Genomic DNA, 14021 nt, shown 5'->3' with positions numbered 1-14021 from the left:
TGTCTCCACAGCCTTACTTTATTAGAGAGACAAAATCTGGAGTTTAAGATTACCAAGATAGGCAGTTCTGGAAGAGCCAAAATCCCATGGAGACAGGCAGTGGCAAAATGCAAGCCTAACATTTAGTATGTTGCTTTGCCTTTCAAAACATTTGTTGCTTCTTAAGTGGCACAGGCTAAGTGGCTGAGAGAGCGACCGAGGATGGCAGTTAAGAGGTTGAGAAGCTAGGCAGAGCTTTATTTCAACAGCCTCAAGTTCTAGGAAGATAAAACTGAAGCTTATTGTTAACCAAGGAGGAAGAGCCCTGGCATCCCAGGCTTCTAGCTGGGGTCCATGAAGGGCAGCATCCTTGGAGAAAGGATGAACAAGAAATAGAGCAACTTTTACAAAGCCTTAAACCCAACTTTGAAACAGCTAAAGACTAAACTTCCCCTCCTTTAACTTCCTTTAAGAAGCAAAAGAAAATCCCTCTTTTCATACACAACATTGGGAATTCAGTAAAAAATTATGAGGGATAAAGGAGGCAGGATCATGGTAAAAACAGGCTCATAGGTGATCCACATTTTGGAGTTATCAGACACAAGATTTAAAATACCTATGATGAATATATTCAAGAAAATAGATTACCAAATGGAAAATTTCAACAGATATCTGAAAACTATAAGAAATCAAAGAAATGGAAAATTTAAAACTGAAAGACTAAATTTAAGAACTCAAAATATGGATTTAATAGATTAGATATAGTTAAAGAGAAGATTAATGAATTGGAAATAAGTTAGGGGACAATAGACTGAAGCATGAATTCAAAAAGGATGGATATTACAGAAAAGAGCATAAAAGATTCATAAAACATGGTGAAAAGGCCTAAAGTACATTGTTTCCCCAGAAATATACAGGGAAGATAATGGGTAGAAGTCATGTCTGAAGTGATAATGGCCAGCAATTTTCCAAAACTGACAGAAAAATGTTAAGTCACATATTTAAATAGCCCTACGAACCTCAAGCAAAATAAATACAAAGAAATTCCCAGCTAGACACATCTTAGTCACAGACTGCTGAGAACTAAACATAAAGAGAAAACCTTAAAAATAGGACTTACGGGGGTAAGGTAGTATCTTGAAAGACATAGAGATGACTTTCTAATAGAAATGCTGTAATTCAGAAGACCATGGAATGATTCTGTAATGTACTAAAATAAGGTGACTGCCAGCCTAGAATTCTATACCCTCAGAAGTCAAAGTGAAAGCACAAAATTTCAGACAAACAAAAGTTGAGAGCATTCCTTGCCAGCAGACTTACAATTTTTTAAATATCTTCATGCAGAAGGAAAGTAACTCCCATATGGAAGCAGGGGGAAGAGAAAACATTTGAATAGATAGAGACTATATAAAACAACAATGATATCTGGTGAGGTTTAAAAATATATGTATAATTAAAATACACAATAAAAATAACCCAGAGAGAGACAGAAAATGCATGTGTGTAAAGAATCCCGAGGTTCTTGTACTTTTCAGGAGGTGGTAAATATACTAATCTGTATTAGATTGTAGTAAGTCAATGAAGGGTGCTATAATTGCTGAATAACCACTAATAATAAAAGAATGTGCGTTTAACAAGCTAATAGAGATAGAAAATAGTATGATTAAAAAAGACTTGATTAATCAGAAAGAATGCAAGGAAGAAGAGGAAAAGAATATAGAGTAGGTGGGACAAATAAAACACAGATAGTAAGATTATAGATTTAAAGCCAAATGTAAGTTAGTTATATTAAATGAAAATGGTATAAATGGACTAAATACTCAAAAACAAAGATTGTCAGAGTAGATAGAAATTATTTTCTAGAAGAATATTGCATTAATAAGGATGCTTTGGGTTGTATGTAACAGAAGGCCCATCCAAGATAGGCTTGAAACACTAGGGGAACTCTGCTCTTCACATAAAAGGTTCTTGGTGCCACCAGTGCTCCAGTGTCTGTTGTTTTCTTACCATTGTCTTCCAACTAGCTTCCCTTGGGATGACGAGATGTTCTCTACTAGCTGGGGAGGCCTCATGCCTCTTCAGTTGCCTGTAGAGGAGAGGTTGGTCTTTCCCCAGGCTTCAAACTGAAGTCCCAGGACTCCTATTAAACCAGCTTGTGTTGTGTGCCCAGCTCTGAGCCGGTCACTGTGGCACCATGGCTGGTAACAAGAGATCATACTAGTGGGTTCAGGCTTCCACAGCCCCCTGTGGAATGGGGTTAATCAGAACAACAGTGAGAGCACACACTCACATGGTCTCTCCTGGGTTCCAGGTGTTCTGTTGTAAGCACTTTACATGTGGTATATGAACCCATTTCACTTTCATGAACTGGCACAGAGATGTTAAACCATTTAACTTAGACAGGTCACAGCTAGTCAATGGCAAAACCAGGATTCCAATCTAGTCAGTCAGGCCCCAGAATCCTGCTTTCTGTCTATGCTGTGTCTCCTCAAGCCCCGTAGAAAGATATAGGAAATATGGACCTTCTTAGGGACCAAATACTAGGTGTTATGGACAGGATGTTTGTGCTTCCTCAATCCATATGTTGAAGTCCTAACCTGCACATGACTGTAATTGGAGATGGGGCCTCTAAGGAAGTAATTAAGGTTAAATGAGGTCATAAGGGTAGTGCCTTGGTCCAATACAATTAGAGTCCTTATAAGAAGAGGTTGTATGCATTCCCTCTCTCCCTTCCTCTCTTCTTCTCTCAATCTCTCTCTCTCTGTCTCTGCATGCACTGAGGGAAAGCCATATGGGAGATATAGTGAGAAGACCACCATCTACAAGCCAGGGAGAGAGCTCTCACCAGAAACCAAATCAGCAGGAATCTTGATCTTGGACTTCCTGTCTCCAGAACTGTGAGGAAAGGACATGTCTGTTGTTTAAGCCCGCCAGCCTGTGGTATTTTGTTATGGCAGCCCAAGCAGACTAATACACTGGGGAAAGCAATCACTGTATCCAGTCTAAATCCCTTCATGATGTGGAACAGCATCAGGCCAACACTGCCCTCCAAGTCCAAGAGAGCTGGGCTTGCATCTTGATTCCACCCTTTCCCAGCTGCATGACCTTGGACAAGTCAGTTACTCTTGCTCTAGAAAATAGCATTCATAATTCTGGCATGGAAAGAGCCTAGTATTGCTCAGGTTTCACTAGCCTGAGTCCCCGTAAATGCAGCTCAGCTTTAAAGGGGGAGTTTATAGAGTTTTTGTGATGTGGGCTAAGAGACTAGGGGCTGTCAGAAGCCTGGTGTGAGGCTTTGAGGGCTGGGCTCTGGAGCTCCAGAAGCCTGCCTGGGTTACAGGCCCCCTGATGGCTGTGAGTGCCCCAGGGCGGCTCTAAGATGGGGGATTGGACCCTGGCCCGCCCATCCCAGCCAGGCTATGGAGATGAGAAAGAACCTGGCTATCTGCCTTCCTGCTTCTCTTCATAAGCCCCCACCTCCTGCTGTTCGCCAGGCCTTTGGGCCTGGTGAGGAAGGGAGAGGGGACAGTGCAGCTTCGGGAGGCAAAAGGGGTCTTGTAGGGGGGTGGCCACACCGTCTGTGCCTCTGCTGTGTGTCCTGAGGGAGCCATTCACTCTTTCTGGGCCTGAGAAGGGGAGCCCCTTGTCTCCTATCCTGTGGGACCTATGGCGTTCCTTCTCCTGGCCCGACTCTACCACGACTCAGAGGGAGAAGCTGAGGCCCAGAGAGGGGGCCAAGGCCCTGCTCTGCACTGGAGGAGCCTGCAGCGCCCAGGCTCAGACTCGAGACCCTGGGAATCTGAAGTTGCCTTTCTTTGGCCATTAGTACTCCCTATCTGGGAGCACATGCTTCTGTTTCTGGAGGCACAGACCAACCAGAGAGCCTATGCCTGTGTCTCCTCTGCCTGTTAAGAGAGCAAAACGGAGGGGCCTTTATGGAGATGCTGACTCTGCACCAGACCCTGTGCATCTAATCTAAACTCATTTAATCCTCACAGCCATGTTTGGGAGCCGGGAGTCTTAGTCCTATTTTATATATGAAGAAACCGAGGATCAGAAGGGTGAGGTAGCCCATCTAGGATCAGATGGCCAGAAAGTTAATGGTAGAATCAGGCCTTCAACCTAGCTGTGTGGGTCACAAAAGCAAGTCACAGTATCTGGCATGCGGAGATGTGGTGGTTAACTTGGGACAGTCCTTCCAGCCACCCTCTTCCCCAGGGTTTCCAGGCACCTACTATAGGCCTAGCCATGTGCCAGGATAGGGAAATCCCCGAGTGGGCCCAGGTATCTACAGAGCCTGCTTCCTAGGCAACCAGGACAGGCGTGGCCCTCATCTGGGTCCCTGCTTCCTGTGTGTGAAGTAGGTTGAACAAAATTATGTCTTAGGATACACTGACATTTAGCAGCTCTGGGCTCTACAACCCCTGTCCTTAAGGAGTTTATAGACTTGTGGGAGAGGCAGGGTTTTACATGCCCTTAACAGCATTGGTGTGGTAGTACAGAGTATGACAGTCTTGATTTTGTGGGGATGTTGTGGAAATTTAGAAATAAAATATGTCAAGTATTTGGCTGTGCCCAGTGAGCATAAAGTGTACCCGAAAGGGCAGCTGGTCATAGGGACTTCTGGGAGCTGAGGTGGGGGAACTCAGGAAGGGCAGAAAGGTTCTGGAAGGAGATGCATTTCTACCATGCTCTGGGGGCCCAGAGGAGTTTGGGAGGTGTCAGGCTACCCTCATTGGACAGGCAAGGATGTGTGGAGCATAGCAGCAAAGCATTGTGGGAGTGCAAGGTAACACCCAGGGGACTCTGTGGCTGCAAAACCTACAGTATTTACTGTAGGTTGCCCTTTACAGAAAGAAGTTGGCTAGATTAAAAATGTCTGCTAGAGGGACGCCTGGGTGGCTCAGTTGGTTGGACGACTGCCTTCGGCTCAGATCATGATCCTGGAGTCCCGGGATCGAGTCCCACATCGGACTCCCAGCTCCATGGGGAGTCTGCTTCTCTCTCTGACCTTCTCCTCATTCATGCTCTCTCTCACTGTCTCTCTCTCAAGTAAATAAATAAAATCTTTAAAAAAAAAAAAATGTCTGCTAGACTAGAGAGCGGAGTCAGAGGATTCAGTGTGAGTCTGAGCCCTACACTTGCTGCGTGAGCTTAGGAGAATGGCTTGCCCCCTCTGAGTCTGCCCAGCCAACTCTCGGGGGTTGTAATGAAGCTCATAGATGATGGCTGCAAGACGTTTTGTGGACTGCAAAGTGTCACCAGCCTGGCACCGGGAGGGCACTAAATGTCTGCTTGTGGGCAAATGAGGAATAGTCACCATGCAGGCCTTCCTAGACCTGGCTGCTGGCCGCTCCAGGGACGGCAAGGGGATGGCATCTGGACCCGAGATGCTGAATGCATCATTGTTCTTCTTGTGCAGACTTGGCAGGTTTGAGCATAAATTAAAATTCTTGTGGGGAGTCACCTTATATATGGTACCACTTTATAGCCAAGTCATTACGGTAATTTGCAAAACTCTCTGGTGTGTAACTGGAGTCATTTGCTTCACATTTGCTGGCTGTGACCTCATTGAAGCCGCCTGGTCTTGGATTTGGTGACCCCTGAGCCTTGGGGACTTGGTCTTCTGAGTCTGGACTCAGGGTTATCCAGACCTGACCTTCCAGCAATAGAAGGCAGGGTCTTGCTTTGCACAAGAATAAATGGAAGAAATCATTCTGGTTACCATCCTCCTGCCTTTTCAAGTGCTTACTGTGAGCTGGGCACCATGCCAAAGGTGTTGTGTCCATAATCTCATGGGATTGTCCTCACAGCCTGTGAGTAGTTATTAGCACCATTTGATAGATGAGAAAACAGAGACTTCAAGAGGAAAGTAAACCAAACTCTTACCTAGTCCCGGGGAGGCCAGTCACGTTCCACCAGGGGTTTGCTGTGCGACCAAGGCAGGTCCTTTCCTTCTTTGAGCCTCAGTTTCTTCATCTAGTAACTAAATGGATGGGCAGTCAGTCCCAGCCCTGAATTGCTCACTAACTCATAAAAATGAACACAGGCCTCCCGCACCCTCCAGTTCTGCAAAGAAGCATCACTTACATGAAAGCCAGGTTCAGGATCTGCTCTTGGATCCAGTGGTACAGTGGGGGAGATATGGCTGCTGGGTGTAGCCCCTTCCTGGGGCACCCCCAGCCTGCCCCAGGGCCAATGTGCCCCTCTCATTCCTCTGCCTCTGTAGAGAAATACTCCATCCTCACTCCCCAGAGACAGAGAGTGAGCAGGGGTGAGTCCTGTGATGCTTTTGGGGTCACAGAAGCAAGATGCCAATAGGCACGAGGGCAGTGGCAGGTCTTCTGGCTGACTTGGGCCTGTGGTGGGGAGTGGTGGCAGCATCTCTGGGGCACACGTTATAGCCTCTGGTTTTATATCCAGCCTTTGAGAAAGCAGATAGCCTAGGGAAGCCTCTGGCATGGGCTTTGGGAGCAATTGCCGGGCAACCTGGTATGGTCACTTGCCAACTCTCATGTGCACATCCCTCTGCAAGTTAGGGAAGCTCATGGATTTATCCAGGGCACTGTGAAGGTCACACAAGACAAGGGCCTGAATGGGCTGGGAGCCCCAAAGCAGCATCAAACTGTGACCTGCTCCATCTTTCCTCCCTCCAAGAGCTGGCTTGTTTATTTGCTGTAGGAAGACTTTTTACTATATCTAGTGGAGAAGAAGCTAGCAGGCCTCAGTTATTTGCTGGGTAATAACTGTTTTGTGTTTTGTTTTGTTTTGTTCTCCCCATGGAGGTGATGGGTTTGCCTTTCAGGTGTGTTCCTTACTACTTTGTGACCTTAGGTAAACCACTAGACCTCTTTGAGTCTTCATGTGCTTGTCTGTAGGCAGAGTAGTCTTACCCATCTGGCAGAGCTGTCATGGAGACTGAGGTTTAGGAGTCACTGGAATGGTTTTTGACCTCCCCAAAGCCTCCCCAGCATGATCTTCATTGGAGTCATAGGTGGGGATGTTTGCTAGGGGATCCCTAGTTGTTCCTCAGTTGCCTGAGAGGCAGCAGGACAGGACCTAGGCTTTGAAGCCTCAGAGATCTGGGTTTGGACTGTGGCCCATCTCTTACAGAGCTCTGAGTCTGATCAGAGACACCTAATCTCTCCAAAACTCAATTTTTCTCATCTGAAAAATGGCTAGAATGAGCCCACCACACAGGGATGGACACTTAAATGGATCGATGTGCCTGCTGTCCAGGAAGGGTTGATAAATGCTGGGCTCCCCCATGCCTCTCCACACATCCTCCTTGAGTAACCCAGAGGCCCCCAGTTCATCTGGTGGGTTTTTGAAGGATGCTCAGAACCCGCTTCCCGACCCAAAGATTCTGGGAGAAAGACCCTGGCGGAACAACCCCACATGATGATTAAGCTTTCTTTGCTCCAAATGCTATTAATGCTCATAAAATTATCCACAGTTTTCTGAGGCCCAGGCCCAGGGTTTGCCTCAATGGGACAATAAAAGCGCATGCAGAAACGATTTGGAACAGGGAAAGACCGCCAAGCAGGGACGGAGCTAAACGAGCGGCAGCCTGCTCTCATTAACTCAGGCTGTTCACATTTGTTACCAGGGATTTCTTTTTAATTAAAAAACAACCAAGTTATTAAAAATAAGCTTGTGAGGGGCTGGCCCAGCAGCAGCCTGAGCCAGCAGGAGTGAGCATTCCTTGCAACGGGAATGAGCCCAGGACTCAGCCTGGGAAGGTGAGGGGGCTTCTGAGCGAATCTTCCTCCGTGCCCTCTGGAGGAGGCTGGCCTGTGCCTGGGAACACAGAGGCTCCTCTGAGCCCCTTCCCTGCCCCAGACCTTGGGAGGGTTGCATTCTGCTCTGCAAACTGGACTGTGCTTGGCAGGTGGATGCCTGGTGACTGGCAGAGCTGTGGGCACACAGCGAGTTAGCACTGAGTGTCCAGCTTCCTGGGCAGAAGGGCCTGCCTTTGGGCTGGGCTGGAATTAAGGTTGGGGGGCAGTGGATTCCTTGAGGATGGGGCCAGGTTTTTGTCTTAAGAGGCCACTTCTTGTTACATAGCCATTCAGAATTGGGGTTTGGGTTTGGACAGACCTGAGCCCGAGTTCCTGCCTAGATTCTTAGCGGTGTGATCTCAGACCCCAAGGTCCCTGAACCTCTGCCTGCTCTCTATGGTGAGGATGACCTCTAGTCTTCCTAAAAACCCTGTCACTGGGCAAGGCAGGGCAACTGATAGGCTGTCAAAGAACCATGGAGAATATGGAGGCGTGAATAGCTGTGTACCACATTTCCATGGTGTAACGCAATTTGGGGAAAAAAAGCAGATTGAGTTTTGGTAATAACAAGAGCAGATGGGGTTTGGTGAGCACCTGCTCCATGACCTACGACGTCTGTGCCGCTCACCCGGCTTGCTGAGCAGCACGGCCCCAGCACGCGTTTGCGACCCTTGTCCAGTGAGTGTTCGGTGACCAGTGTGATGGTCATAGACCATCTGTGCCCCCAGCTTGGCCCAGGCCCGCACCCCAGGGCCCGGACATGCTGGCTGAGGCCTGCTTCACACATCAGAGACTCTAAAAACTGGCCTAGTGGCAGGAGCTTGTCCGCCTGGCTCGCCAGGGTTTCCTGCCCCTAGCGGTGTGATGGTACATTGTAAAGACTCAGTATTTGTGTAACGGTCATTCAGCCACAGGAGCTCAGCATCCACATCTGAGTATTGGGGATTTTGCTCCCAATCCTGCTGGTGATTGTGGAAATTAAATAAGGGATCTTGGTGCCTTGAATGCAGCAGGGGTTCAGTGAACATGGGTTCAAGGCTGCTGTGTCCCACGCTGTGCCCTAGGACTGCCCTCTCCCTGTACCCCTCTTCAGGCTGTCCCCACTCACCTTCTTTCCTCTTCCTGTCTTTCTTTGCATAGTGAACGGGAGCTACGGCCACTGCACCCCAGCCTCGGAGAAGAGCCTGCTGGACCTGGACCTTGTGGAAGGCCCCGGCCCCACCTGCCGCCAGGGCCTTTTTCTCCCTGCAGGCACCCCACCACCTCGGGGCCAGCCCCCAGCCTGCGAGAGGCTCCTGCATTTCCCCCACCCCAGCAGGTAAGGGCTCCATCCTTACCCATCAGCTGCCTTCTGTGGACACTTCCTGAAGGCCAAGGACCAAGGGCCTTGTCTGCCCTTGTGGGATCTAGTCTGCCTGGTTATGGGACACATGGGGAAACTGAAGCACACGAGGGCCAGGGACCAGCCAGAGGCCAGTAGCACAATGAAGGAGGCCTGGTCTAAGCCTTGAACCCCCCACGTTGCAGTGCCTCATGAGAGACAGAGATGGTTTCACTGAGGTGTGTTTCCCCCTTGCAGAAGCTGAGGTGGCATTTCACAGAGAATCAGAAATTGCAGAAGAGGAAGATTCAGGGGTGAGATGGGGAAGGAGCACCCAGCTCAGGGTTCATGCACATTGTAGTGTCAAGCCCTGGACAACTTGGAGCATGGCGAGGGAGGGGTTCCTCCGCCTGGGGCCATCTCCTGCCCTAGGAAGCTGTGCCTCTCAGAGCCCTGCCAGGGGACTGCCATCCAGTGCCTGTGCATTTCCGGTCATGTCCGTTTGTGGGCGGATGTTTGATCACATCGTGTATCGGGCTAGCATCTGCCTCCTGTGGCTCTCCCGGGGTCCTCGCTGTGCCTCTGTGTCCTCTGGTCTGCTGACAGGCAGAGGTCAGCCACGGGCAGGCCTCTGTGCCCCCAGCTTGGCCCAGGCCCACACCCCAGGGCCCAGACATGCTGGCTGAGGCCTGCTTCACACATCAGAGACTCTAAAAACTGGCCTAGTGGCCTGTTCGCAGCTCATTCCTTTATCGATCATTTATTAAGTGTCTGCTGTGTGCCAGGCACTGCGGAGTGCTGGAGATGTCTTGGCAAAGCAAGCAGAGAGCTCCCAGTGGCGCTCACTTTGCACTGAGAGCCTCAGGGGAAACGACTCCAGAGCAGCGATGCTGATTCTTCCCACACAGAGCCATTTTCCTTTGAGAATGTGGACGCCCTGTGGCCTTCAGGAATATCAGGGAGACTTCTGACATACGGGAGTATGTTAGTCTGCACACACTGGCTTAACAAAATACCACAGCCCAGGGGGCTCAGACAGCAGAAATGTCTTTTCTCTCAGTTCTAGAGGCTGGGAGTCCGAGAGCATGGTGTCCCCAGGTTTGGTCTCTCCTTAGGCCTCCCTCCTTGGCCTACACGAGGCCGCCTTGCTGTGGTGTGCGTGGCCTTTCTGCTATTTGCGCGCTCTTCACCTTAGAAAGACACCCATCGTACTGGATGAGGACCTCCCCCTCACAGCCTCGATTAACCTTCCTTACTTCCCACAAGTCCCCGTCTCCAAAAGACCATCACACTACAGGTTAGGACTTCAACATACAAATTTTGGAGGGAGACAATTCAGTATATAACAAAGAGCAAACGTCTTTTAGACTTTGAGCTGTCCGTTGTTCAGTGAGAGTCCAATGCATTTGTCTGCTTGATTATTCCCGGAGGCTCCCCGAGCAGCCTCTGGTTCCCCAAGGGACATTCTTTCTATCTCAGGGAAAAAGCTATGCTAGCCTAGGGAAAGCTAAAGCAAGTGGGTTGCTTGCTTTTATTTTTTTATTTTTTATTTTATTTTTTCTTAATTTTAATTTTTTAATATAAATTCCGTTTAGTTAATATATTCTGTATTGTTAGTTTCAGAGGTAGAATTTAATGATTCATCAGTTGCAAGCAACATGCAGTGCTCATATTTTAAGTGCCCTCCTTAATCCCCATCACCCAGGTACTCTATCCCCTCAGGTTTTTTTTCCTAGAGTTAAGAGTCTCTTATGGTTTGCTTCCCTCTCTGTTTTTATCTTATTTTATTTTCCCTTCTCTTCCCCTACATCCATTTCTTTTGTTTCTTAAGTGCCACATATGAGTTAAATCATATGATATTTATCTTTCTCTGGTTAACTTATTTCACTTAGCATAATACCCTCTAGTTCTATCCACATCATTGCTAATGGCAAGATTTCATTTTTTGGATGGCTGAGTAATATTCCATTGTATATATAGACCACATCTTCTTTATGCATTTGTCTATTGATGGATATCTGGGCGCTTTCCGCACTTGGGCTATTGTGGACATTGCTGCTGTAAACATTGGGGTGCACGTGCCCTTCAGATCATTATATTTGTATCCTTCGGATAAATACCTAAATCGTGCAGTCACTGGGTCATAGGGTAGCTCTGTTTTTCTTTTTTTGTACAGATGATCAGAAATGTTTGTCATTTTGAGTGTCATTTTGACAATTTAGAGCCTAAGAGAGCCTGTACCTAGAACCCATATCTAGAACCCCACACCAGGATCATTCTGATCTGTGGCCATTTCTCCTGCTGATCAGGCACTGTCACACACTGTCATTCTCCTGAAGCAAAACAAGGCTCCACACCTGTCCCATACCCGTCAGACCCTGTCCCTTCTCATCTCCTTGCTGCCTCCTCCCTCCTGATGTCTAGACCCCTGATCCACAGCCTGGGTTCCTAAAGGCCTCTGTGCTTCCTTCCCAGCTTTGTAATACAAATAAAAATTGCTCCCACTTTGCAAGGACTTGCTGCTTGTGCCCATCTCTCATTCAATCATCACCCCTAATAAGTGACAATCCTGGAGTGCTTGCTCTGTGCCACACAGGAGGCCAAGCACTCTTCATGTAATTACCTTACTCAACTCCCATCTGCCAGAGGGTGGGGAGACTGAGGCAGAGAGGCCACAAAACTAGCCCGACATCACCCAGCAAATGGCAAGAGTTTCAAGGAACTTCAGCAATACCCTGATTTTGTCATTTCTCTGCTAAAAATGACTACCCACCACCACTGTGGTCAGTAGAATGTATTATTACATGCGGTGTGAGGCCTACTTCTATTACTGACTTTCTGAGTGACCTTGGACAAAATGCTGACCCTTTCTAGGCCTTATCTCCTTACCTGTAAGATGAGGATAGAAACACAGAGTGCACAGGCCCCCAGTAGTATGGGAAGGCAGTCTGTGATCTGGCTGGCCTCCTTGACTTTGGGCCCAGTGGGCTTCACACATTCACATCTTCGGGCCTTAGCCTACAGAACGCCCCCACCAATTTGGTCTCTTACGTTTGTCAGAACTCTGTCCACCCCTCAGTAGAGTTGAAGTGTTCCCATGAGAGCTTGTTCTCCATCTTCCCCATGAGAAGGGAAGTTTCTCAAGGGCAGGGACCTGGTTTGTGAACCGTCTCGTGTCCCCAGCATCACCCAGCACAGAGGGCAAAGCCTGCAGAGGGACCTCTCTGGCCCTCCGCCCAGGCCACAGTGGGTGCACAGACCCCGTGAGATCTGAAATCACCCTCCCATCCCCTTGAGCCTCTGTTGGAGGAACACTAGTTTTCCCAAGCTCAGCAGCTCCCTTCAGGGTCTGGGTGACAGAAGAACATCGGAGTCCTTGATACTCAGAACGTTGAGGCTGCCAGGAAACCCAACGGTCATCAAGTTCCATCATTTTGCAGGGGAGGAAGCTGGGGACCCTGGCAGGACAGTGCTGTGGGAAAATCGCACACTGCTGATTCAGACCCATCGAGGTTCACATTCCTGCTCTAACGCTCCCTGCCTCTGAGGAGTTGGCCAAGTGGCTTCAGTTTTCCTAAGTATAAACCAGATGGTGGGCTCTCCCCTGAAGAATTTGGTTATGCATTCAGCAGATAGCATGCATCGCTGAGCTGCGGTGGTGCTGCATGGGATGGCCCTCGGGAAAGCGCCCAGTGTGCGGGGCTGCTCAGTGCCAGACTGCTCTGTCCAGGGACCCTCGCCCACAGTGTTCAGACATGTGACAGGAGTCACCTGGGGAGCCCTGGGCTCAGCCGCAAGGCAGGGCAGAAACCGCTGCTGGCCTGCCAGGGACAGAGGAATGGAGAGGACAGGCAGGGGACCCCCTCAGCAGACCAAAGCCTGAGTTGCCTTCGCCCCCCAACCCCTGCTGCCATAGGAGGTTTCATTGTTGTATTCGGGTAATTCAGTCACAAGTGCAATGGCTGTTCTCTGCTGCTGTGGTTCAGCCTAATGCTACCTCTGCCAGGCCCAGGATGATGACCACACCAGGAACAGCTGTGCTTTTATTTATTTATCTTTTAAGCTTCACGAAGTCAAGTTTCCTATCAGATCCTTCCTATCAGATCTTCCTATCAGGTACTTAAGCTTCTCAGAGCTTTCTGGTGGCAGCGATGGCCCAGCATCCCCAGGCCCAGGGAAGGGGGCTGTGCTTTAGCTGTCCACCCTGGAGTCCATGCTCCTTCTGCTTCCTCCCAGGGGCCACGCTCTGGGAAGGGAAGAGAGGCCTTTGCTGGCTGAGACAGAGAACTGGTCAAGTGCAGCTGAGAAACAGGAGGACCCTTTTCACAAGCCTTTATCTGGGGAGCACTTCCTGTCTCCCCTGGAGAAATACACAGCCCCAGGAGAAGGGGAGCCTGGCTTCCGGCCTAAGCCCCATCACCAGCTTGCTGCTTGGAACTGTGGGCAAACCTTGTGCCCTCTTGGCTCCTTTCCTGTCTCTGCAGTCATGGGGTTGGAGCCCATGCTCTCTGAGGGCCACTGGGTTCTGCCTAACCCTTCCTTCCTCTCTCCATCCCTCCTGCCCGCTCCAGCTCCAGGGGGCCAGAGAGGGAGGCTGGGCTGCAGGGCCGCATGGAAAGCAGGGACAGGTGATGATCCCACAGCCCCTCTGCAGAGAGTTCCAAAACACTGGCAGTGATCTGGCAGTAATGAAAGCAGCACCCACCATGCTATTATCTCTCCAGAAGGGTTATCACAGCATCTGCCATCCCTCTTGATCCTGGCAGCCACCCTCTGAGGCAGTGAAGGCTAGTCCTCGTTTCACAGGGGAGGACACTGAGGTGCAGACAGGCCCAAGGACACAAGGGTTGTCCTCTTCAGACTTTGAACACGTAAGCAGTCTTCCTGTTCTTCCCAGCCAGCCAAGGGACTACTTTGTCCTTCTGTTGGCGTCACCTGCC

General features: G+C 49.3%; 1 protein-coding gene across 4 annotated transcripts in view; it reads left to right on the top strand.

Annotated features, from left to right (window-relative positions):
* The window catches only part of GLIS1 (GLIS family zinc finger 1), a 216799-nt gene that overhangs the window by 122698 nt on the left and 80080 nt on the right, over window positions 1–14021 (top strand). For all 4 annotated transcript variants that reach the window (XM_059137085.1, XM_059137082.1, XM_059137081.1 and 1 more), the window contains one exon: window positions 8901–9078. In XM_059137085.1, the coding sequence (XP_058993068.1) occupies window positions 8901–9078 (178 nt within the window). The remainder of the gene's footprint in view (window positions 1–8900; window positions 9079–14021) is intronic.

The sequence above is a fragment of the Mustela lutreola genome, chromosome 10 (genome assembly GCF_030435805.1).
Source record: "Mustela lutreola isolate mMusLut2 chromosome 10, mMusLut2.pri, whole genome shotgun sequence".
Lineage (NCBI taxonomy): Eukaryota > Metazoa > Chordata > Mammalia > Carnivora > Mustelidae > Mustela > Mustela lutreola.
Note: the sequence above shows the minus strand (reverse complement) of the source record. Positions and strands in the feature narration are given on the sequence as shown.